Source organism: Manis javanica, chromosome 9 (assembly GCF_040802235.1).
Source record: "Manis javanica isolate MJ-LG chromosome 9, MJ_LKY, whole genome shotgun sequence".
In the NCBI taxonomy this organism is placed as follows: Eukaryota; Metazoa; Chordata; class Mammalia; order Pholidota; family Manidae; genus Manis; species Manis javanica.
The window spans coordinates 51,473,257-51,499,713 of record NC_133164.1 but is presented as its reverse complement, the minus strand read 5'-3'; the positions used below and the strand labels follow the sequence as shown (position 1 = coordinate 51,499,713).

Genomic DNA, 26,457 nt, shown 5'->3' with positions numbered 1-26,457 from the left:
TGCTCTGGGCGTCATATCTTAGAAACTATTGTCTAATCCAAGGTCTTGAAGATATAAACTTATATTGTCTACTAAGAGTTTTATAGTTTTAGCTCTTACATTTGGGTCTTTGATCCATTTTAGTTAATTTTTGTATATGGTGTGAGGTAGGGGCACAACTTCTCTTTTACGTGTGGATATACAGTTTGTTGAAAAGACAGTTCTCTCCTAATTGAATTTTCTTGGCAGTTTTGTCAAAATTAAGTGACCATGATGTACAGGTTTATTTCTGGACTGTGAATTTTATTCCAATGATTTATATGACTTTCCTTTGCCACTACCACATAGTTTTGGTTACTGTAAGCTTTGTAGTAAGTTTTGAAATTGAAAAATGTTACCTCCAAATTTGTTCTTCTCTTTCAAGATATTTTTGCTGTTCTAAGTCCCTTACATTACCATATAAATTTTAGAATCAGCTTGTCATTTCTGCAAAGAAAAAAAATAACAGCTGAGATTTTGGTAGAGATTGCATCGAATTTACTTCTAACAGTTCTGGAGGCTAAGAAGTCCAAGTTCAAGGCACCAGATGGCCACATTCTGGTGAAGGCCATCTTCCTGGTTCACAGTACCTGTTCACTGTGTCCTCTGGTGATGGAAGAGGGTTAGCAAGCTTTCTGGGACCTCTTTATTAAAGGCACTAAGCCCGTTCATGAAGGCTCCACCCTTATGACCTAAGCACTTCCCAAAGGCCCCACTACCTACTTGCATCACATCAGGCATTAGGATTTCAACATATGAATTGGCGGGTACAGAAAAAGTCAGACCACAGCACAATCTAAACATTAAGTCTTCTGATCCATGAACATAGACTTCCTTCTATTTATTTTAGTCTACTCAATTTTTGTCAAAAATGTTTTGTAGTTTTCAGAGTATAAATTTTGCACTATTTTATTCCTTTTGACACTTGTAATTGGAATTGTTTTCTTAATTTCATCTTCAGATTGCTCATTGCTAATACACAAAAAAAAAGCAGGATGGCCCTGATGGAGATGAGTCATGTACCAGTCAGCTCACTTCACCAAAGTAGGAGCTATTACATGTTTAATACGCAATGACTCTGCACACTTGAAAAATGTAGCCCAGGGATGTCCTGAGCTTCTGGCAAAAGTCAGATGGGCAATTCCTCCCTGACAGATGCTAGGAAGGGGAGATGTGGCAGACAAAAGCTAAAGGAAGGGGCCAAACTTCCTCTTTTGTAAGGACCAAAGCTGTAAATTATGCCTAGCTTTCTTCTGGTCCTAAACAAATGGTTTGTTTTTTTTTAACAAATGATACACACCTGTTCCTCATTGTGAAAATCAAGAAATGGAGGCAATCTGGCATAACTCATAAAAAGATCAACTTTGCAATCAGACAGACCAGCCTTTGTATCCCGCCTCCATTCTGTACTAGTTACATGATTATGAGTAACTCAGTGTTCCTGTCCAAGCCTCAGTTTCTTCACATTAAATGGGAATGACAATACTTGAAAGAGGAGCTATAAAAATAAATGAGATAATCCATGCATAGAGCATATTTCAGGGTATAGCAAATTTTAGTGCTCAGTAAATGTTCAGCATTGTTATTAACTTTAGGAACCTCAGAGATCACAAGGCAATCCCGATAAGCAAACTGAGCCATAAAAAGATTAAGTGACTTATCTGAGATTATAGGTTTATATCATGGCAGAAGTTGAAAAGACAGTTTTATATTTTTAAGACTCTGCCTTTCCTTAAGGAAGGGGATCAGAAGAAGAGGGAAATGGAAGGATCATACTTCTTTTATTTAGAGCATGAATCTTTTGATACCTCTGCCCAACTCAATCCCTTCCAGAAACCTGGAATCTCATGCTCCTCCCCCAGGAGAAGTACTGGACCCATTCTGCCCAGGGTGGCTTCCAGGAGATGCCATTGCTCTCTTTACATGTTATACCCTCTTTCTTCCACAAACATAAATCATTCAGGAGTTCCTCAGGCCCTTCACTCCCCCGGGACCTCTGAGGGATCTCCTTTCTCAAGCATTTGGCTAAATGATGCACACATTCCTTCCATTATACTGGAAAGACCTGGTCCTGCCCAAAGCCATGGAGGTGCAGGCACAGAGGGAATGTCACAGGAACGCTGCTCTCTGAGTCATGGTAACCCTGCCACTGCCCTGCTCTCTCACCCACCCACAGCGTCCTGGAGAACATCTCATTCTAATTTTTTTTTAGGTTTTTTTTTTTATATTAAGATATCATTTATATACACTTATGAAGGTTTCACAAGAAAAACAATGTGGTTGCTACATTTACGCTTATTATCGCATCTCATTCTAATTTTGTGCTCATCATTTAAAAAAAGAAAACTGAAAAAAATCTCAACATCCTCTGACCCAGAGTTGTACTCCTTATAAATCGTTTCCTAGAAATTGTGCATTTCTTCTGTGAGAGGAGAGAAAACACCAGCAGTGGCTGCAGTCGGACTTGGGCTCATAATGGTGATGATAAAATGTCTGCAAAATGTGCAGATGGGTAAGGAAAGCTCTTTGACATTTCCATAATAATTATATAATTTGCACCATTTGGCTCATTAAATATTATAATGACCAGGATCAATTTTAAATTTATTAGAACTAAGAGATCTGTGAAGAATAAAGCTTTAAAGTAGGAAAAGTTAAATATTTATTTTAGCTAACTGATATCTCATAATTCCTGTCTGTTTAAAAATATCAGTAGTCCTATGATCATGACAAAAATCTGTTTTAAAAATTTAGGTGAAGGGGGAAAAAATTAGTGAGAAAATTTGGTATTTTGATCAGGGCATGGTTACATGAATGTATATACGTGTCCAAGTTCACCGAGCTGTACACTGATATGTGCATTTTATTTTATGTAGGTCATTTTTTAAAAGACATAAAAGTGAAGCCCACTAGTAAAAAAGAAAAAGAGGAAAAAAATCTAGTGCCCAGTAAATCTTAAACTCTTATGCTAAATAGAAAGCATCAGCCTAATATTTTAAACCTTCTCATAGAACATTTCTTTATTCCAGAAGACTCTAAGCATAAATGATATTACTTGTAGTTTATGACATTACCTGCTTTTAGTAGTACTCTAATCTATGTGGTATTAATACCATTATGTAGGTAATTATAAGTATATCACTTCTGAGATAATAAAAAAAGTTTTTGTAGGTCTGTATGCAAAGTATTTGAAGAAAAGATTATTTTACTGCCTGCTTCAAGCAAGAACTATTGTGCAGGACCTTTTATAGACATAGATGAAATTCCTTCTGCCATTTGAACAGTGTTTACATTCAGGAAAGTTCACAGTTAAGTCTTTGACATACTGTGAAAGGATCTTTTGTTCTCTAGAAAAAACATACTTCCTCATCCTTTGAATCACCTTGTTTTTATTCCCTTGTTTACTTTTCAGGAGACATAATGTCCACCTCCCAAGTAATGTCAAGGGAAGAACTGTTTCAGAAATCAAGGTTGTTCTCCATGAGGAAAGATGCCTTCATTATTGGCAGAAAAAAAATCAGAAATATTTTTAAAACCTGAATGGGATAAATAATACAATCTCATGCTTTAAAAAAATAATAATTTGGGTAGGATTTTTTCCAAGGCTAAAAAAGGGAATCTTTTTTTATCATCGTAATTAACAGCGATTAAGCTCAGGAAATATGAGACACTCTACTAGGGGCTGCTTGAGGTGGTTTTCTATTGTATTAGGAAGGAGCCCCTCTGCTGTATAGATTCTCTAAGGCATGTGTAGTTTGATGTCATCTGCAAGTTGGTGAGATCCAGAACTAGTTTTATGATACACTCAGGCTAAGGCCATGCCAATCAGAATTTTGTTAGTGATATTCATTTATCAACAAATAATGTGACTGAGGCCACGTGTGACTTCAAAACTGATTTTGAAGAGAAAACATTGCTGTTTGTTCATCACTATGCAATCAAAAAAATTGTCCCGTGAATTTACTGGACACCCCGTGATCATTTATTTCTTGAATGAATGAAATAAATACATATACTTTCAGGGTGACAATTGCAAATAACAGTCTTTTAAATGAACATGTTTGTCCATTTTTTTAAAAATAACCTATTCATTTGTAGGTATACTCTATGTGTTAGTGTGTTTATATATCCTTACCTAATTTGCTCAAGTGGAAGATTATTTGTGGTTTAGGGAAAATCTATTCAAACCCCCTTAAATCATCCAGAAAGTGTATCCTAAAAGCTTCTAATCCTCATTTATGTCCTAGGGCTTACCACAGGCAGAGCATCAAAGTCAGCGATCTTCATGCTCTGGGATATTTCCATCGGAGGCATTTTTGACTGTAAATGCTAGACGGAAATACGCTTTGCTACCATTGTTAGAAAAGCTTGTGTGTCATATGTGAGGGAAAAGGGAAGAAAATGAAGCATGCATATCACTGTTAGACATTTTACCTACATTCTTCCATTTACTCTTTGTACTTGTACATGTGGCAGGTGGGGATATGCCCAGTTTACAGATGAAGAAGAATCTCATGATATAATACACCCATTGTCCTATGGCCAATAAGTGATGCAATCAGATTTGTGCCGCTAGAATGCGTACTGAGTTTGCAGGTCATGGTCAAGGTTGTCTGGTGTTACAAATCAGAAACTCTTGATACAGAGAGATCTCTGAAATAAAAGGGTTTGTTGAGCCTTTACAGATGCAGCCAGATAAAGGGCTGAGCCCTGGGACAGGAAGTTTCTCCTTCAGCAGCAGCAAGGCCAATGAACAGAAATAAGTTGTTCACTAGACTCAAGAAACAGGGCACATTTATTAGAAGTCTCAAGGGAAGACAGTTTTTTAAATTCACACTGGCTACAGATAAGGAAGGCAGGCTAATATGAAGCAGGGAAAGTCCGGAGATACGTGGTGGGTCCATAGAGGAGATCGTGGATTGGCTGTTGGTGATGGTCAGACACTGATGATGCTCAAGGGGGATGTGCTGGTTCTGGGGACCTTCTAGGTGATTGTGGAAATGACTTAGTCCAGGAATGTAGAGTTTCTGGTTAGGTACAGCCCAAGGCTATTGACTGATGACCTTCCCTTGTCTCCCTCCCTTATTCACTGGTCCTTATGTCACATAAGGTAGGGCATTTCAGAATATTCCTTTATCAGGTATAAAACTGGTTTAGACCCTATATAAAAACTATATTTTACTAATCTTTCTGGAAGACATACTTTGTTTGACCTTTGACCTCATGTCCTATTTACTGATATTGATTGCTTTCTAAAAATCTGACATATAAAGAAAAAGTGACTTGCTTTTCAGAAATATTCCTTGCTTTCTTAAACTGTGGTCTGCTTTATAAAACATTGAGTTCCATAACTTTTCTAGAACACATTTGTTATTTAAAGTCAGTGTGATAGAGTAAAAGGAATCCAAGAACCAGGCTTTTAGAATGAGATGGATTGGGATTTGAATCCTGGTTGTGTGACAGTAAATTGCTTACCTTCTCTAGATCTTAGATTACTGGCCTGCAAAGCAGAAATAACGATGCCTAATATGGAGAATTGTGGATATTAGAAATAATATACATACAGGGCCTACACTGTTACCAGCATGAGGGCAGGGATCATGGGTATAGTGGTCATGTTACCGTCCCAGTGCGTGGCACAGACACACGAAGGCACTCACCAGCAGTATTCACTCTCCTCAGCAGCCAGATTAGTTTCCATTGTTGAATTCTGCACATACAGATCAGGAAAATTCTGTAAGAAGCTTTAGTGAGAGAAAAAATAGTACATTTCCTCTTCTTTCATGCTTGAAAATGTCTTTGTTCTTTGGGATGCAGTCAGAAAAACCCAAAGTAAATGGCAAACTCACATTTTATATGATCTGGCTTTAAAAGAAAAAAATCTTTAACAAGTGAACAAGTAAAATAGATTAAAGTACAAATCCTAACTTGGAATTTACAGGCAAAGAATTGCCTTTTCCTTGGCACTTGAACATATTTTATTCTCATTATTTAAGGTATCCATTTCTCTCCAGACTTGCTTGGAGCAGCCATATGGCTGGAAATGTTTTGAGTCCCTGTCATGCCACATCTTTTGCTGCTGAGAGCAAACATGTTTTCAGGAGGTCAGAAGCAATCAAGTTCTCATTCCAGCTGCCAGATTCATAAAAGGGGCCTGCTACATTCTGGGCAGAGCACTGTGTTAGGAAACATCATTTTGATATTTGTAATACTTGCAGTAACACTGAACTTCCTGTGTGAGGTCATAAGTGAACAGCAGATCCTGAGTGGTACTGTAAGAATTGGGTGGAGTGTTGAATTCTCATTCAACCTCAATTTCAGAAAATATCTCTGATTAAAATCCTGAGTTACTTTTTCCCAATGCTGTTATTAACATGATACATATCTGGCACATCTTTATTGAAAAATGAATGTTTTATACTAAACAATACCTTTTTCAGTCTTGGAGAAATAAATGGTAATAATTGCTAACACACAGAGGCACCTTAGTGCAGCCAGGCGCTATCCTAAGCCATTATGTGTATTAACCCTTTTTAATCCCATGTGACCTATGAGGTAGGTATCACTGTTATCCTCATTTTACAGATGAGGTATCTTACCCAACCAATAAGTGTCAACAGGCAGGATTTGAATCCACGCACACTGGTTCCAGTGGTTAACTGCAGTAGTGGATACTTTTGAGTAGTGGTAATACATGTCTCTATTAAGACTGAACGAAATACATTTGATCAACCTAGAGAAGTACAATGTACAAAACAATCCACCTCCCTACACTCTTATGTTTCTTCCCTTGCAGCATGCCTAGGTTTCAGATGTGGAGGCTAATAGGACAAGCCTCTGAAAGAGCCTTCCACGAGTTCACCCAAAGCTAAGAGCATTCACCTCACGTCACTGGGGAAAAGATGCTTTAATAAAATAGCACACTAAAAAACATCTGAGTTAGCTACCATACTTAAGTTCTTTTCTTTAAATTCTGATAAAGTCTGTCTACATGAACTTTTAAGCGAAGTTGTTGGCTTTTATCAATAATAAGAAGCAAGAAAGGAGATCATACATTTCCCCCTTCCAGGGCCTTATTTCCTATGAGCTGTGCTTGCCAAACTCACTTAAAACTTCTCCTCAAGGGAGCGATGACCCCACTAGGGATTCTCTGAGCACACATGGGCCACTGCAAAAAAACTGGAAAAAGGCTTTCCCATGGGAAGGGTGGATTGCAAAAGGGCTCTCTTTGGACAAACTTAGAAAAGAAAAGGCCACTTCTCCAGGCTGTCTTCCCGAAAGCCTAGTACTAGAGATGTGAGCTTATGTGTATTTCAGCCCCACTCACACTGCCTCAGCTGAGACCCACCCTGCACAACCCAGGTAGGGGCCCCTGTAGAGACACACCAACTACCCAGGTGCCAGCATTCACTCAACTCTGTGCCTGTGTTGACTCATCCAAGAGTAATACACATGCACAACATTAGCTCCCTAAGGCCTTCAAAGAATGGAAAGCGCCAAGGTGGAAGTGGCATTTGGAAGGAAGCTCAGCTCCAGTCAGTGAGAAGGAAGCTTCTGTGTTCATTCATCATTCATTCACTTAACCACTGTTTCTTAAGAATCTACTATGCACCAGGCATTCTACTAGGTGCCAGCGATTCAAAGATGAGAAGTCCTGAATGTCTGTCCTTACTGTCAAGTACACAAGCAAAATAAAGAATCGGGAGGGTGATGACGGACAATGGCGGCAAGTCCAGGTAAGAGAGGTTCAGGGTCAGGCAAAGGGATCCCTAAAATTCCAGAGCAAGGTCAAAGTATATAGACTCATACAGTGAGGAGTCAAACTGGGACCCAGCTACTAGAAGAGGGATTCAAGGCACAGGCTTGCTCTCCAAGGAAAAGGCAAGAGGTCAGTTAAGACTTAAAGTGCAAAAAGAGTGGGGCCAACAGCCAGACTGGCTTGAGGCTGAGCGGCCTTTGGGTTAACATGACCACAGTGGTCAAGACCACTTAGCCTAGCGCCTGTAAAAGTGCCTTAAAAAGGTGAAATTTGTCTCTTATGCTGTAGCTTTTCATAAGGACTCACTGTAAAAACTGGATACCAGAAAATTTATCTGAGAATTTTGAAGACAAAATACACATTTTCAAATTTTTATTTCAAAATTCAAAAACTGCTGCATTAATAAAATTTTGCATTTTCAAAAATTATGGATTTGGAATAAACAGACCTTGATGACATATAGAGACAAGCATGTATGTGCCTTCTATCAAATGGTGAGACTTGTATTACTCAGTATTGCCCTTGGTGAGTGCTTCTCAGTAACAGAGCTTAATTAAATACCCAAATGGAGTAATAAACTCTGCCAAGGGGCTGGGTTGTATCTCAGTTATAGAATGTTCATGTAATTCCACTTAGAGACTGAAAAGGGTGTTATTAATAATTGCATGGGGACAATAGTCATTAACTGGGCTGTCCCAGCACAGGACATATGAGAAACTAGTTATTAGTCATTTTATTTCCTTCTTTTCTTTTTTAGAATGCAGTTTTATAGGATCTCTCTGGTGTTTTGGAAATAAAAATTCAAAATACATGATCATATAAAACATTTGCATATCAAGAAAAGGTTTTCCCACTCTTCCTACTTACTGTTTTTTTTAATAAATGTCTTCTCTGCATTATAAACCTATAAAGCTTTCTAGAACCCTGCACAGTATGAATACAAATCAACATGATGAGCTCGCTACCTAAGATCGTGGGCTTGCCAGGGGAGAGACATCATTCCCATGGTAAGAACCTCCCAAGATGGATGGAAAATTGCTTTCTTTCAACAAGTAAGAGCATAGCAGCCATCTTAAAACTAATAATCAGCACCACAACAGCTCTGACCCCTCACGAGAAAATTGACGTTAGAAAAGCTCTTGAGAAAAGCTGAGCCAGTACACATAGGGAAATTCAGAATTCCAAACAAACTCAACCTGCTAAGCATGCCTCTAAGCAGGTCCCTTAGAGATTAAACTTCTAAAGCAATTTCAAAGTGAAGTCGTCTACCTGACTTTGGCTAGCATTTAATTTTCTTAAAAACCAGTGATCTCTAAATGCTTTGAAACTATTCTTCCTAGAATCAATATTTTACTTTTAATTTGTTTTGTTTTAGTAATATTTAGAATTACCTCTTTTCTAAGAGAAATGCAATTCTTACTATAGGTGTTCTCTCTAGTACATTCTCCACACCCCATGTGCCCCTTTTATCCGTATCTTGTCCGCAAACAACAGAACTTCCCTGCCGTTTCCCCTTATCCTTTGTCTTCATTCGAGGAGGAGCTTGCAGGTTTTTTTAAGTATGCATATGTATCTTGGAGGAACAAAACAAGGGTTGTTAGAAAAGAAAATGTGCCCTTCAGTTTTAACGGTTATTGGTAAACCCAGTGGTTATCAGAGATTAGATCGGGATGAGAAGCCTGAGATTGAGTCCCTGTCTGCTTCCCTCCAACGTGTTCTTACCTTGTCTGCTTTGGTTTTGTGTTTTTTTCACTTTAAATAGAATAAAGCAATTAATTGTTTGGATTCTTTTTTCAATAAATTAGAAATGATCACTTCCAAAATCTAAACTTTTCATCTTCATCAGGATGATCAACTGGATTGCCTCGTTATCTGATAACAATTGTCCCAAACAATAGATAAATCTGTAAGAAGCCTTAGGCTTTGAAATGTAGTCTGTTTTCTATTTTGAATATAAACAAGACAGAAGACCCAGTTTCAGCACGAAGTAGCCAAATTACTAAAGCTCCACTAGTGTGTTTTAAAATAGGCAGAAAGCTAGAAATGGAGGTCTTTAACTAGCAAGCATATGATTTTTAAATCACTGAATTTGATCTCCTATATGTTTCAGTTAATCTACCAACACTTTGAATGATTACTGTTTTCTTGCCAGATTGACTTATTTTCCTTCTCCATGTAGCCCCCTTTCAGGATGCATACATTCAGGGTTCTTGAGCAGAGGGGGGACCCTTCAACACACATTGCATCCTGGTTTATGTAAGTCTACTAGCTGGAGAATGTTATCACTCCCTCGGGGTGAGTATGAACTGTTTGGATCTGGCTGCCCGTGAACTGTTTCTCTGTATTTATGGTCTGTGTAACATGAGGGAGAGCAAAAGCTGGCTCCTGTGAGCATTCCCTAAGCTTTGGACGTTGCTTTGCTTCTGCTAAATGCACTACGTGAATAGACTCCGTCACAGACTCAAAGGTCACTTTTCCATTTTGTTCATATTGAGAAATACTTTAGATAGTCATCTGTCTTTTGTATCTAAAAAAGAATAGGAGCAGGGGAGGGAGTTGTTTGATTTCCTTGAATTTTCTTTGCTAGGCTACATTGGGCTGTCCTGAAACTGTAAAACAGAGTGGAGATGTGGCTCACAGGAAGAGAATGTTGCTTCCCACTGTGGCCCACCCATTTGCTGATATGTTGCTGTTTGTGAAAATCCTTTGTTCTTAAAAAGATACCTCACTTTATGTCATGAGAATCTTCCTTAATTTGTATAAGGCAAGTTTGTGTAAGTCAGATAACATTTCCTCTGTGATTTATATGCCATTTCAAAGGTTGCAAACATTCATTAAAAGACACACTGTGCAGTTAAGCTATGGGTTAGGGGCTTTGGCCTTTAAGGTGCGCCAAGGTTAGCGGGTAGAGTGTACATGGCTGTTACACTACTGTGGCATGAAGGACAATATGGAGAAAGAGAGAGCGCTGTGAGAGCTCAGAGGAGTATTAGCATCTTTTGTCTGGGAAATTCAGAAACAGCTTCTAGAAGGTCATTTCAGGATGGCTCTCTGCATGGCAAGATACTTGCAATTTGTCCAAATTATAGCTCTAGATTTTGCTAATCTAGCTTCCTTATCTTTTCCACAACCAGCATATCTATCTGATACTTCATCATCTCCAAACAGATGGTAATACTCCGTAGAATTTCCGTTTAAAGAAACATGTTTGGAAATTTAAAAATTCTTTTGAGATAAAAACAAATTTTGGCCTAGCCCCCACAAGTGACTTTTATATAGCTTCTACTTTCTTCAGACTCACACTACTCTCTCCCATATTCTCAGGCAACATTCCAGTCTCATGTTTCCCAAAGAAAGTCACAGCTCCCGGAATGCAGCTCTTCCAGCTTCCCAGGCTGGGGGACAAGCCTAGCTGCAGCTCTATGTTCCCCCCTCTTCTCCTAGTTCCTCTCATCCCCCTGCCTCAGGCACTTTGCAGGCACCTTCATTCTCTCTCCAGTCTGGATCCTGCCCATCAGTGTTTAAGCACATCTGACATTTCTCTCAACCCCACAGATCTCGATTGCTATTACTCTAATTCTTATAATGCTACTCCTTTTCACGGAAAGCCTCTTAGAAGAGATATCTACATGCACCGACTCTTCTTCCAGATGTCCGTGCATTTACCTCTCATTCGAAATGTGAGTCCTGTCCCCTCCTCCCATCTCAGAATTGCTCTTGCCAAAGTCACAGGTACCCCCCACACTGCTGAATTCCACGGGCCCTTTCCAGTCCTGGTGTGATTTGGCCCTCTCTGCTTTGGGTTCATCACCCTCTCTGTTGAAGCCCAGCCACCCCCCGCCTCCCTGGTCATCGCACTCCTCCTGACTTCCCTGTCCTCTCATCCACTCCTTCTCAATCTCATTCCCTGATTCGTTTTTCTCCTCAGTAGCTGCCCTTTTCACTCTAAACTCTTTTTTAAGGCAACTTCATTCCCTTGCATGACTTCACATGGCTGGTGCTTGTAAAATGCACTAACAAGTAGACAAATGGTGGAAATTTATAAAAGTGCATACTAAAAAAAAAAAAAATAGAACAAGTTCTCCCTTTTCTTCTCTTTTATTTAATAATAATACATCTCTACTGCATCAAGTATTTGAAAGGCACTTTACATTTTTTTGAAAGCATCTTTACATAGACACAACAACTTTCAAGCTAGAAACAACATAAGGGACCATGTCTGACTACAATCTCCTTCATTCTGTGGGTGCAGAAACTGAAGTCCAAAGAGACTAAGTACTTTTCCAAGAATCACACAGCTGCTTCATGCCTTATGGGACCTCACAACTCCATGAGGGCATGCATACTTACTGCTCTTTATAAGATGAGAAAACTGGGTTTCTGAGAGTGTGAATCTTGCCCAACGCTGTATAGCTCACAAGTAGCAGAGCTAGAACTCAAGTCACCTAGTTTCTAGGCTGCTGACACGCACCCTACTGCTTCTCTGCATTCCTAGGACTGGTGCAATTAAATTGGATGTAAAATTAATTAAATTATATTTAAAAACTGAGATTGTCTCTAAGAGAGGCAAGCGCAACAATGCCTGCCATGTGCACTACTGTGTCATGGCTTGGTTGTGGGGAAAAGAAGGCAGGGAGTTTCACATAATAATGATTCTAAGCGTTTATCCATACTGAAAGTGGAGTTCGGTTGTTTGTTTAAATGTATTTACTTGTTCACCAATTAGTGGTGAACTGATACCACAGTGAAAGATGCATTTCTCCCTGATGTTCTTCAATAAAGGAGAATAATTTTAGGAGTCATGAGCCCTAATTTCCTTGGTTTGGGGAGTGCCCCGACCCGCGGGACGAACGTGGAGTGTAGCCGGAGACGCCTGCAGAAATGAAACAAGCAAGGGACACAAAGAACGACCAGCAAGACAGGATGTCTGATCAAGCTGGCAGAGTTTATTGTTTGCAGGCTCAATTTATACAGGTTAGCAAGTAAGGGGTGGGTCAAAAGACAATTGGACTTTAGGTGGCGCAGGCGGGAAGGTGTAGAGGGGTGATTGGGCTTTGGTTGGCGCCGGCGGGAGCAGAGGACCCGGAAGAGAAGCGGGAAGTACACCATTTTGTGGGGGAGGGCCCTTTGGTCTCCGGCAGGGGAGTTTCCACATAAACCACTGTGTGCCCTCATTAGATTTTCTACTTAAACTTCTAGAACGGGTGGGTTTTAGGATGAGGCACTTCATCATCATAAACCTCAAGGAATGCGTATCATGCAGGCAGCGCACTGAGTGCCGCTGCTTGAGCTGCAGGAGCAAGGACAGAGATGCCCGTGGGGACCGCCACCCAGTTCCTTGTTTTCAGCCCAGCGCCCTCCTGCTGTTCTCTCTGTCTGAACTGTCCGCCTCCTGTGCTGCCAACCCCTGCTCTTCCTTCCAGAGTCTTTCTGGGCATTACCTCTTCCGGGAAGCTTTTCCCGATACTTGTCCTGACCCCCAATGTAGGGGCCTTCTAGTGTGTTCCCCTGGCACACTGGGCCGCCCCCCAGCATGGCAGTCATCCACTCTCTGCCCTGACTGAAAGAACATATCTGCCCCCACACCTGGCTGGAAATCCATAAAGGGCAGAATTGAGTCACGTGCTTTGTATGCTCAGCATCTAGCAGAGGGCCTGGCTCATCACCGGTGCCCAGTGGGAACTACGACAGGCAGGGAGGCAGTCTGACAGCAAAGGATGAAAGGGAGAAACTTGTCTAAGTTATGCAGTGCACAGGTTTAAAAATTAAATTTCTAAGACCTGCTATGAAAAATAGCTCAGAGCAAACACTTTCAACTCCTGCCGATTTACATTTTGCCCCCTTATCTCTAAATAGCATACTTAGCTTTCTTCTTGTCTTTCCATTTCATTATCTTTTGACTTATACCCATGGGAGTTCAAGATTTACCTCTCTCTCACTTTCCCATCCCTGCTCTGTGGTGCATGGTCAGTATCTCCCTATCCTCCTATACGACACACACTTCCCCTCAGTAAGTTTGTGCTGGACTTCCGGTTAGCTGAGGGCTGAGGGTTCATATATCCACGTCAAACGTGATCACCCAGAAGAACCATGTAGTGTGCTTGAATTACATTTCTGCCAGTCATCCTCCTCATTTTTCTCTGTGAAGAAAGTGAAGAGAAAATAAATAACTTTGGCTAAAACAATTTCACCAGTTAGCACCAGGATCAAAAGCCAGTCTTTTAATTCCCACTAAAATGGTTTTTCCATGATATCAAGCTGCTTCTCAAAAAAGTTACCCTTTTTACTTTAACATCTTAGTGAACCAATTTGAAGAAAAGCCAAACTTTTATGTGATTATATCAAAATATTCTTTATACTGACCTTTCATTTTACTCAAATTGATCCCTGGTGACTGCTCACATTTCTTGTGAACCAGAACTGAAATAAATGTAGATAATGACCCAAATATAGAAAATGACCAAGTAAAGAACTTAGAGTCAGAAAAAATTTAGTCTGGTTTTTCATTCTGAAGATGGAAAAACTTAAGTCTCAAAAAAGTGAAATGACTGGCTCAGTGTGACACAGCGACACAGAGGCCACACTGGGTCTCAGCTTGCAGCCCAATGTGCTCTCTGCTCTATACGCCAGCCCTCTCAAACACAGCTCACTTCCTCTTGAGTACTTTCCTTCTTTTAAAATCTGTCTCTTACAGATGACTACGCTCATTCTCTATCATCCCTAAAAATAACATTAACACATGTCAAAACAAAAGTGGGGTACAAAATGAGTTCCTTTAAACCAGGGTTCTGTTAAGCTACCTCACATGGCTGCACAATTGTAATAACCCAATATAAGACAGTCCAGGTGCTGGGAGGACATGGAGAGGGATGCCACCCCTCTTACCCGAGTCCAACCACGAGGCCCTCAGTTAGAGTATCTTGATAGTGGCTTCGCTCCTCTCCCCAGCATGTGACCCCTTCACTGCCTCATGACCATGTCATGGCACTCACAGCCGAGCGCACACAGCTTCCTGTTCCAGATTGGGCTGCCTCCCTGCCCTCAACCTCCAGGGCCACCCAGAACCAGCCCTGCTGAGGGGATCCTTGGGTTGGGTCACAGAGTGAGCTGAGTGGGATGGGGCGTAGGGAGGGAAGGGGAGCCACAGGAGGCAAACGCAGAGGAATTTGTTGAGATGGTGTCCAGGGCTTTTTGTCTTTTTAGGAGGATGGGGTTTTGGGGTGTAAAGGGGACACTGACAGATTCACACTGTTAGAGAAGCTGGAGAACTAACACAATGGAAAAAATGACAAACTCGCTTGTGTTTGATTTTGTAAACCCCTAATTAATTATAGTCATTATAGGAATTGTTTGTATCTAATTAGCATGTAGCGCAATATCAGTGACACATAATTTGTGTTGTAGAACTATGCTCTAAATTTCATTAGAGCTTTACTCATTGGTAATAATACTCTTAATTTGTTGCTTCACATAATAAGCACAACCAAAAATTAAAAGAATGTTTTGCAAAGCAAGGTCCAATAGTGTTTTTTTCTCCTCCCCACAGTTCCTGCCTCCCGCCTTGCCCCCTTGAGGTCCAGGAGAGCAGTTATCAGGCTTCTGTGGACTCTCAGTGGCATATACACGGCTGGTAATATTCTGCAGCTTTGAAATGGCCGCAGTGGCAGTGGCAGTAATGCAGTCATTCACTTATTCACCAGATGCTTTCTGAGCTTCTGGGATGCAGGAGGCCTGTACCAGGTGCTGAAGGTGATCCCTAGAACTAGATGCAGCCCTGTTGTCTGGATGTTCACAGCACAGACTCCATGCCAGTTTGCATACCTGGCCACATACTCCTATACACCCCATAGCACTGATTGATTTGCAGTGATGTTTATCACTTAAAGGAATATTTTCTTTAAGAAATGTATATATGTATATGTATACCTATACATAAATGTACTATAATAAAAGTATACATTACAGTTGCTTAGTCTATGTATTTTGCCCATGCTCTCCATGGTGTTTTCCACTCTCAGCCCATTTGAGCTAGCACAGCAGCCTGGATGTTTCCTGTACGCAGGGAGCCTTAGAGCAAAAACCATAAATGCCCTCAGCCAATGAGCGATGTCCCCCACTATCCTGAGGTCTGTGTGTGGTGCACATGGATTATTTCTCTATGGCCTGTATTTATGCCATTACTTTATATTCCAATTAATAGTTTTGATCCATAGTGGCTGTCAGAAGGTGTGTGAGAATGCTGGGCCTGTTGGAAGCAAAGGAAGACTGTGTTGCTGGATGTTAAAACACAAGTTTTACCAGAAATAAACTCGCAGACACAGAGAACAGACTGGTGGTTGCCATAGGGAAAAAGATGGGGAGAAAGGTGAGATAGGTAAAGAGGAGAAAAAGTGGGACTGTCTCGTATGTTGATCTGGGTGATAGTTACATGAGTGTGTACACACGTCAGAATTCACCAAGCTGTGCACTAACATTTGTGCATCTTATTGTATGAACCCCAATGTAAAAAATAGAAACCTCGATATAAAAAATTATTTCTAATTTTAGAAATGCACTTTAAAAAAGAAAAGGAAACAAAATCATGAATTCAAAAATTAAAAACAAAACAAAACAAAACCCAGCATTTACAAGAACTCCATGTGCCTTGAGGAAATGGTTGAGGAAACAGGGTAAACATCAGCAAGCAATGGCTTCATAACCACTGTCATCACCTGCGGTGATGCACCAGCAGCCGCATGAAGGATCGCTGGAGGAACCAATGGCTGGTGATATAACATTGCTTTAGTGGAAACAAAGGCAGCAGAACACCAGTTACTGTGTTTGATGCTGGAAATACCTCTCCACAGGGAGTCTGCTACAATAACCTCTCCCACACTGACTCAATAACGTTTCTATTTTCAGAAAAGACTTACCTTTGCTAAGTGCATTTGCATGGCGCTGTGGTCAGTGCTTCTGAGAATTTTGAGAACCTCCCAAGTATTTTAAAACCCCCTTTTCTTCTATGCATTCTAGTGGTAAGCATGGCTTTTCTACCCACCGTTGCTTTTCCTAGCTCCACTTAACACCTTGGTGAATTCTGTTGACATGGAAAGAACAATAGCTTTAAACATTGGCCAAATGTGTTTTATGTCTTGGAAAGAGCAAGACCCCAGTATAAGCTTGAAATCACCTGGCCAGGAAACGCCACAAGAGATCATTCAGCTTCAGTGACTGAAAGGACATGGCAGTAAGGGTCTCCTGCCAGGGCCACCTTGTGCATAACAAAACCAAGGCCGTCTGCACACAGTCAGCCATAGTTGAGGCCACCTCACTAATCTTTTCCTTGGCTGTGGCAGTCTAATTGCTAGGCTTAAATTTAATATTGAATGCTAACCTTTGAAGGCTCTCAAAAATATAAGAGACAAAAATAGAAAGGATAGAATATATAAAGACCTGCTGTCTCTGAATTTAATCAGCAGTTCGTCTGTGAGAATGATCAGAACGCTGAATGTGCTGGCATCCGGTGGCAGCAGGAGGGCGCCCTTCCGTGCCCGTAAACAGTTGCCGTGACAATTACTTGTATTTTTTTGACATGTGTTTTTGACCCTCACATACACACAATGATAATAACATTTGGTTCCCCTTAAAGATTTGTTTGCAATTGTAGCATCTTAACCCATGAGACATCCTCTTGATGCCATCGTCTAAGCTCCACATTCTCAGATTTTCCAAAAATCTTCATCTTTTGCTCCTATTTGAATTTAAATAGAAGAGATGAATAAATAATTCTAAGTAAAGTGGGAAGGTGCTTTGGATGGACTCTAAAACCTCAAATTTTTATTTTGGACAGGCAGGCAAGCAGCTGTGTCTGGGAAGGAAGCAGTGAGAGAGGCCACTACCCACAGTGGCTGTGGCAGGGAGTCAGCCTGGGCCTGGCGAGGGGTCCGGCCGGAAACTGAGCTGAGGCCTCAGTGAGGAGCAGAGTCGAGCCGAGGGAGGTGCAGGACCGGGTTTAAGAACAGCCCAGGGCCAACAGGGCCATGTGTTTCCTGCCTCTGTTAGGAGATGGCTCTCTCCTGACCAGTGGCTGGGCCCCGCTGCACTGCTTGCCAATTATGGGCTGGCAGGAAAGAGCCAGGGAGAGTCCCAGCAGACACCCAGCTCACAGCTTGTTATGGAGAAGATTATATGCAGAAGATTAAATTCATATTCTATTGCCAGGCAGCCTTCCACACATGCATTTAACATATGTTTAGTAAGCATCTATCATGTTCAAGGATGTATGTATAAGCAAGCCACTGTGCCAGTTACTACTGTCAGATAACAGAAGGTAAAGGAAATATTCACAGATTGATATTTTGCCCTTCCTTTAGCCCAAGTCTGTGAAGCCTGTAACGTGCTGTTCATTTATTGGACTAGGTGTTTTTGTTGCCTTGTAATGGGCTTAGTGAAGAGGGTCATTCAAGTGAAAAATTCTTTGTCAATAACTATAAACTCATATAGAGAAGTGACACAGGATGTATATAGGGATGTTTTCCAGAACTTCACATCAGATAGAGGAAGGGGGATGTTTGGATTACAGTTTCAAATATTTTAAAATATTTACCATGCACATAATTTGTGCCAGAAAACACAATATGCATAATTCTCCAGGAATGTTCAAGCAGAACGGAGGAGGGTAAGGCAATTGAGTTTGGAGAGGTGGGCAAAGGGGTTCAGTCCAAAGTCAGGAGGGAGGGGCTGCTGGCTGGCTGGAAGCCACTGTGAGAAAGGACAGGAACCCTTCTATGCCAAAAGACCCCACCCACTCCATCAGAGCAAGAGCTGCTATAGGATAGGCAATCACAGACCACCAATTCTGCTTCTTACCTATAATTTCACAATTGCTCTAACAGGCATTTGTCTTCAGGGCCAGGGAATAGGCCTAGCGTGCCCATCCCCTACCCATCCCACCACTTCTGCCTGCTTCCAATTTCTAGACTTTCAAACAGAGAAAAACTTCATTTCTCATTTAGTGATAGAGGCACTTACCATGTGAATGCCCTTTGGGGTTTATTATTTAGTGTGACTGAATATCAACTACAATGTAAGTTTTTAATATTAACAATCAAAAATCAGATCCTTCCCTGCTTTTTAAGAATGAGGAGAAATTAAAGAGGGCAGAAGGTCATTGAGTATTTAAAGTAAATGTTGCCACCAGCCAGAGAACTGAAGATAAATTGCATACTTGATGGCTTTGCCAGAGATTGAAATTGAACACATAGAAGCTATGTATGGACAAAGGTATTTTTGTTATGCATTATCATTACAGAAGCTACATGTTACTTATGAAAAATCAGTGAGGGTCAGCTTTTTTGTTCAAACAAGCTGTCTTCATACGAAAGACCATTCCTAGCGATGTATTGATGTGACTTTCATTGTTATCAGTGAAAGAAATTTCTAACCTGTGAGTAAGAATAACCTCAAACAATGCTATGTTTTAGGCAAATGTCTTCAGTACCTTATAATGGCCTGTATCATCCTGTGCTGTGACCTTGTTCCCCTTCTAGAAGGAAAGATATATATATCCTCCTAGAAGGGAGTGGGTGATGGGTAGGCAACTAGAAATGTCTGCTGTGCCACACCTAGTCTTCAGCTGGAAAATAGGAATCAGCTGTGTTGTCCAGTCATACCTCCAAGAGCTCACTTCTCTTCCAGAATTATATCCTCCTAGAAGCAAAGATCCTGTTTTGTTTATCTCTGTATCCCAGTCATAGTAGATGAGTAGTAGTTGTTGTACCATAAATATACACAGAAATGTTTGAATCAGAGAATGAATGAATGGATTCTTCTGCCTGCTAATCAATCAAAAAATTGTAGGCAACCGTGGTAAGTAGGATTTCTGTGCTGACATTTTTATAGAAATTTTTGATGTCAGAAAATTCAAAGCACATCTTCTTCTTAGAAGTAGGACATCTTCCAAAAAGTCAACACAATATCTTCTGCCCTGCTGCCTCTCATTCATCCTTCAGTACATGAATTAATTAGCTTGCATGCAACTAACTCCAAGTACCCAGAAAACCAGCTGACAATAGTTCAAACTATAAGGACATTGATTATTTGCTCATGTAGAAGATCAGGGGTAAGTGACTCCAGGGCTGCTTCAGCAGCTTAACAATTTCACCAGGGTTATAGGCTCTTCCATCCCTTCCCTCTGCCACCTTCTTCTTGTTGCCACGTGGCCATCAGATGGAGGCTACAGCTCTTTGCATCACATCCTCACTCTGTCCCAAGTCCGCAGATGGGTATGCCTTGGAGGGGAGGAGAGACGGTGCAACTAGGACAGTAAGAGCTCTTCTTTTGCCTGGGCAGAACATCTTTCCCAGAAACCTCCTGATATCTTCCATCTGAGGTCACGTGCCTTCCCCTAGACCAGTCACCAGCAAAAGGGAATAGGATTGCTGTGCTTCACTGCAGCCAACAGTGAAACATCTGACTTCTGTTTACAAAGAAGAAAGAGGGAGTGGGTGATGGGTAGGCAACTAGAAATGTCTGCTGTGCCACACCTAGTCTTCAGCTGGAAAATAAGAATCAGCTGTGTTGTCCAGTCATACCTCCAAGAGCTCACTTCTCTTCCAGAATTATATTCTGGCTATTTATATCACTTTACTGATGGTTTTTAAAAATCATGAGCTTGAGGAGGAGTCTAAAATATATGGGCCATGCCCAGAATTACAGGGCTTTAGTGAGTCATGTCCCTTCCACGCTCTGCCTCTGGGTTGCTTTAATCTGGAACATTTTTATGAGTTATAATTTGCAATATCTGTGTTTTTCCACCTCGATTAATATGAAAGAGGATTCTTAGGATTACAGTGCACTTACCTAAAAGGAAGTAGATTGTGTCAGCTGTGGGAAGCACATTAAAGGTCTCAACATGTTCATCAATTTTCATCAAAAGGTATAAGGGTCCACGATGTCTTGTGGTTTAGGGAAAATTTTGATCCATTTAAGTGAATACAGTAGTGTCCATTTCAGTATTTGGAATGACTTACTTGAGCTCTTTCTAGATGAAAACCAAAGCTCAAAGTAAATGCATTCCAAGTCCTCAACACATACTTCAAAGCATTCAGCTGTTTATCAACTTTCTGAGTGACAAGTGGCTGTATAGCACACGTTGGTCCCCAAGCTTCCTCAAATGACAGGCCTTCCCTAGTATGTATTCTAGTTTCTCTCCTGGGCTGGCCTTCCCTAGACTTCCTGCCTTGAACCTTTTATGAATCATTATCAATTCATGTAAGAGATGCCTTAAAATGGTTTTGAAGAACTCTTGGGAGGTGTGCTCCTCCCAGTCCACCTAAAGAAATATATTCCTGTAGATGCAAGGGGCATTCATAGAATGACACAAAAATAAATAAATTCCCCAAATGCCTTGCTTTAAAGTATGTATCCCTGAAACTCTATGATATGTGTTTCTCTGGAGTAAGTTAAGTTTGGGCTAATGATTGTTTGTGTCAAAAATTTGTTGATTTTTAAACAACTTTAGACTCTCATTTGGGGTTGGCGTGTGGCTGTCTTGCTGTTGGCAACAGAGCAGAGCTAGTTCCCCGCAGATGGCCTGGCAAGACACTCAGGTGGCAAAGAACGCACCAGTTCCTTTCTGCCCAGATATTTCAGAGCCAAGTTTCTGCCTCCCTGATGGTGCATTTTAAGTGTCTTTACGACTTTAAGAGTGTGATTTGGGGGATAACTGAGGGGGGGCAATTTAAGGGACTTTTCCTTTGCCTTGTACCATCATAAAAATGTATTAAAAGTACTAAAAAATACTCATCCTTAAAAGGCTATTCTCTTACGGCAGAATAACTGAATTATGTGAAATGTCTCAAAGAGATAACTAATTTTCTATAAATGTAGCATAACTAGACACATAGGAATTTACTTTCTATACCTCTTTTGAAGTTCTTTTTTTTATGTTTAAATAATGTATCTGAATACACACATACACCAAAGTAAAGAATGGTGTTCAGAACAATTATTCCAATAACTGCCATTGCTCAAACCATTTTTAAAACTTCATCTTTTAGAATTGCTTGGAAAAGAGTCACAACTCTTATAAGCAAACTAGTCTCATTATTGTATAATTGTACCTAGTTTTGACTAAAACTCCAGCTTGATCACCTTATTGACTAGATTTGGAATCATTGAATCAGTCAGAGCATGTCAACACTAGGTGCAATGGTAGAAATCATTTGTTCTAATCCCCTTAGTTTCTGATGAGAAACTTGAAGCCCAGAGAAGTTACTTGACTCACTGAAGGGTACATGATGAGCGAGCGAATAGTTTATGTCAGAGATCAACTCCAAATATCCTTTGGCTGTTTTTTAAAAATCAAATCTATTTTTAAAGAACACGTAATTGCCACCATTAGCAATATTAAAAAGACTCTAATGTGGACACTGCAGATCCTTCCAGAAGCAGTCCAGAAGTGTTTTTAGCAGTGACAGCATTCTTATAATATTTCTTTATGTGCAAAAAATAAATTTATCATCTTATTATAAAAATGTTTTTCCTTATATAAGTTCCATTATGTTTGAAGGATCAGTTAAACTGTAGTCATATTTTTATATAGATTTCTTAAATTAGCAACAGAATAAAACTCTATCAAGACAATAGTTGAAGTGTTCCTTATTTTTCTCATTTCTCATGGAGAACATCTGCAAAATGCTGCAGAGATCTCCAGACAGGGCATCCTGGGCTGAGGCAAGGCTGTGCTCTGCTCTCCAGTGGGATGGCCCCTAGCCATGTGTGGCTATTTAAGTTTAAATTTCAGTTAATTAAATAAAATTTAAAATTTAATATTCAGGCCCTCAGTACTCAGCCACGTTGAGGTAATGGCAACCATATTACACACCACAGGTATAAACATTTCCATTGGCACAGAAAAGTTTATTGGTGAGTGCTAGAATTCATATAGTCAGTATACCTATTTTATATTTTAATTACTGCTTATCTCTTACATTACCCCTGGAAAAGTTGGAAAGTGGCAGCAAATTTTGGAGAAAGTATTTTAAATCTGTTCTCTAAATGTCAGTAGCTATTCTGCATAGTTTACTTTTTTAAAAAGGGGAAAAATGTATTTTCACCTACTTTATTATTTGTGTGGAATTCATATCAATTGTCACATTCCAGTTGCTAAATTTCCTTAAAGTATGCTGAAGTTATGGCAAAAAATGTGTTAGTGCTGCCAAAAGCTATTGGCAGAAAAGTCAGTTCATTAAAACCCCTTTATGATGTCATAACATTTGAAATGAACTAGTCTGGACATAATAGAAGAGTTGTTACATCAAGTTCATTCTTAGTAGCCACTTTTTTTGTAAAGGTCTTAAGTTACCTATCTCATTAATTCTAACATCTGGAACGAACAGTCCGTGTACTACCAAGGAACGGGTCAGCTCTGAAGGCCGCTCTGGCATCGCGCCTCACATGGACTTGCAAGCTCCCCTGCCTCCCTGTAAGCAATTCAAAGGCAGCAGCCCACCCTCCATGGCTTTTGCAGGCCCGATGGTACCACCTGGTATCCTGACAGAACAGTTCCTTTAAGTCTTATTTGAACAAATAAGTGAATATTTGACCTGCCTGTCCTGAAAATCATTACTTTTGACCTCAGGCTCATAGGGTACATGAAATGTGACTGTTCTTTTTACTGTGGAGTAATATCTACTCTACCACTAGGATTGAAATCCCTGTGTGGCTGTGTCCTTTTGCTGAATGAAATCAAGAACCAGTGAGCCACAGGGTTTCTCTCTCAGAGGAAGGCTAAAAGCTGCCTGTGCTGTTGGAATTGCAGGAAGAGCACATCCAGTTTTAAATTAAAGATCAATTAGGAAAGCTACAAAATACTGTAATAAAATTAGAGAGGATCCAGAAAATAAATAACCTGTTTTTAGTGTCTGTGTATCTATGCACAGAATATCACACAAGCACACGTATGTACATGTTTTTCTTTCCTATATATTTAAAACAAAATGATAGTTCTCAGAAGAATGGGATTTCTTTGGAAATTAAAACTGTAAAAGTATGTCTGCTGGGTCTCAGCTGGAACAGCTGGGCAGTGGTCCTTCTAAGCCACTGGGAGAATGTCAGTCTACGCTGAGATCCGTTTTCCCTCCTTCTGGTATATCTTGTTCCTAGTGTAAATGCTCGAGGCATGTTCTGCACCAGGAGAAATCTGAAGCTTAACCCAGTCCAGCTCCTTTTCTTTTTTTTATAGAATTCTTTAAAAAATTAAATGTCTCCTTCCCAATTAAATGGATGTTAAGTCTGATTAATTTTTGCCAGACTCACAGCTGCTGTTGTGTCCTGTGGCCTGAGGCTATGAGGCATCTTAAGGGCTTAGGGGAAATGAATTCCTTCTGTCATGTCCTGCAGCTTCTGGTGTTGGTAATGGGATAGTGATAATTTCTCAATTCTTCATTTTTAGATAACAGTCAACAGAGATAGTGGTGAAGAAGTGAGTTCCCCCAAACACGGGAAAGAGGACCCAGACAACATGCCCCACGTGGGCGGCAATACTTGGGCTGGCGGAACAGGTTGGTAGCACTGGCGTTCCCCGGGGTTGGGCTCCCCAAGACTTTACAAACCCAGGTGGACAGCACACCACCCCTGAGAAGGCGCAGGAACTAGCTTGTCTTCTCTGCGTCCCCCATTGGTCAGTTGGACTGTGCCTTTGCCCTCTGTCTCAGCATGACATCAAGACATGGAAAGACCCTGGCATTTGGAGTCCCACAGACTGCCACCCTGTGACCTAAAACCATTCTGACCCTCCCTGAGTTGCTTCGTCAGTAAAAAGGGATAACGTCAATTCTCTCACCAGCTTGTGCTGAGGAGTCAATGAGATTACTATCGTAAAGCACTGAGCACAAGACCTAGCACAAGAATGTATCCATTGAAAGTGTTAATCCCATCTCTTAAATTCCATGCCTTTGGGATCATGCCAGAAATCCATAGTAAATTTTTTCTTAACCAACTGCCTTTGAAAGGAATGGTCCTTGTCTTCCACATCTCAGAAGTGACTATGTTGAGGATGCAGGATTTTGAGATAAGAAAGTTTGTTGTGGTTTGAAACTATGGCTGTGGTCCATTCCTTCTTCTTGGCTGCCTGACAAGAGCATTGTTCTCATGACTGCTGTCTTCCTCTTTCCTCCGAGGCAGCTGGAGCAGACACATCTGCTGGGCTGCAGGAATAGGGCCAGACTGTGTGCGCACTGTCTGATCTTATCTCTGCCGTGAGGAGCGCTGGCACCAGCTCGTACTTCACCTTCCCATAGAACAGTCTGTGTCTGTGTCTCTTGGCCTTGACAGCCTCAGGAGGAAATGGGTTTCTGTGTTGGAACAATGTGCTATCAGATAGGCTTGTGGGCTTGTCTACTCTGTTTATTCATCAAGCATCAGCCTTAAAGAAAGGGTATTTTTAGAAATGTCCTTTGATCTGGAAATGAGTGTCAAGCCAGCCAGATTTAATCCATATGGAATACACTGTGGAGTGAGCCGGCCAGATGTAGTTTCCCATCAGTGGGCTACTCCGGAGTGGAGGTTCTTGCTCATTACTCAACTTGAATCTACTAGTTCACATGTCTGTCCAGACTGACGACCCTGCTTAGCTTCCACCAGACTTTATTTTTCAATTTATTGCAGTTCATTTGCTACAAATTCCTTTTTTCTCTGTTACCCTGTCCCTCAGAATTCTGTACACTGGAAATGAGGTGTGAGCCAACAAACCATTTGATTCCTCTTTCATCCACAAAGCCCCTCCCTGGCCTATCCTCCTCATTTTAGAAACTGATTTAAGATGTCCAAGATTAGCTTCAAGATTACGCCATGAAGTCTAGAAGCTTCGGCAAGCATTTTCATTTAAATAGTACCAGTTAAAGGCTCTTGGAAGTGGAGGTCCTGAAGCGCTCTCCTCGCGCCCTCTCCGCCCCAGGATGACTTTCCCTGTGTGACTCATGCTGACCGTCACTCACACCAGCCTCTAAACAGTTGTGGATCCTTCCTCCTTTCACCACAAATGATGTCATCTCAGTGCCTAGGAGGTTTTAAGCTCTAATTCATGATCCACCCACACCTAAGGAGAACCTCCTCCAGGAATGAAGTCAGGTCACAGAAACAGCTGTTCCACATATGTAGCTCGTCATTGTTCAGTTACTGGTTCCTTTTGCCTATAGGCTGTCCATGAGTGAGAGCCAGGAATCACACACATCTGAAGGAATTTTCCACCACATATTTCTAAGTAATATGTGGTTGAATCAAAGGGTGAAAATACTGTAATTAATAGGCTGTTATCATGATATTTCCCAACAGGAAGTGACCTACCTAGACTTTGATAAGGGAAGCAGTACATACTGAGTTCTTGCTTTTAGTTTATTACACCAATTAAGTCTCCAAGGGAGAAAGAAAAATGTGACATAACTTAACTGAAGTCTAAAAGCTTTCAAAATTTCCACTTTATGAAACTTAGAAATGATCTCATGACTGACAGTTGCCTAAATAATAATAGTAAGAGCAATCACTTACTTAGCTCTTATTTTGTACCAGATAGTGTTCTAAGCATCTGGCAACTCCAGAAGTAAATAATATCACTGTCCCCATTTTGCAGATGAGGACACTGAGACATAGAGAAGTTGTGGGATATCCTTCAAGGATACATGACTAGTACATTAGAGCCA

General features: G+C 40.8%; 1 protein-coding gene across 8 annotated transcripts in view; it reads left to right on the top strand.

The window, feature by feature from the left end:
• Positions 1–26,457, top strand: part of VWA8 (von Willebrand factor A domain containing 8) — a 386,353-nt gene that overhangs the window by 282,722 nt on the left and 77,174 nt on the right. For 7 of the 8 annotated variants that reach the window (XR_012121063.1, XR_012121064.1, XM_073212563.1 and 4 more), the window contains one exon: positions 24,213–24,321. Coding sequence is in view for 6 of the 8 variants with exons in the window: in XM_073212563.1 (XP_073068664.1) it covers positions 24,213–24,321 (109 nt within the window). In the remaining 2 variants the exon portion in view is untranslated. Of the gene's footprint in view, positions 1–15,323; positions 15,613–24,212; positions 24,322–26,457 lie in introns of those variants that run through there. The other variant, XM_073212568.1, reaches the window with a different exon arrangement.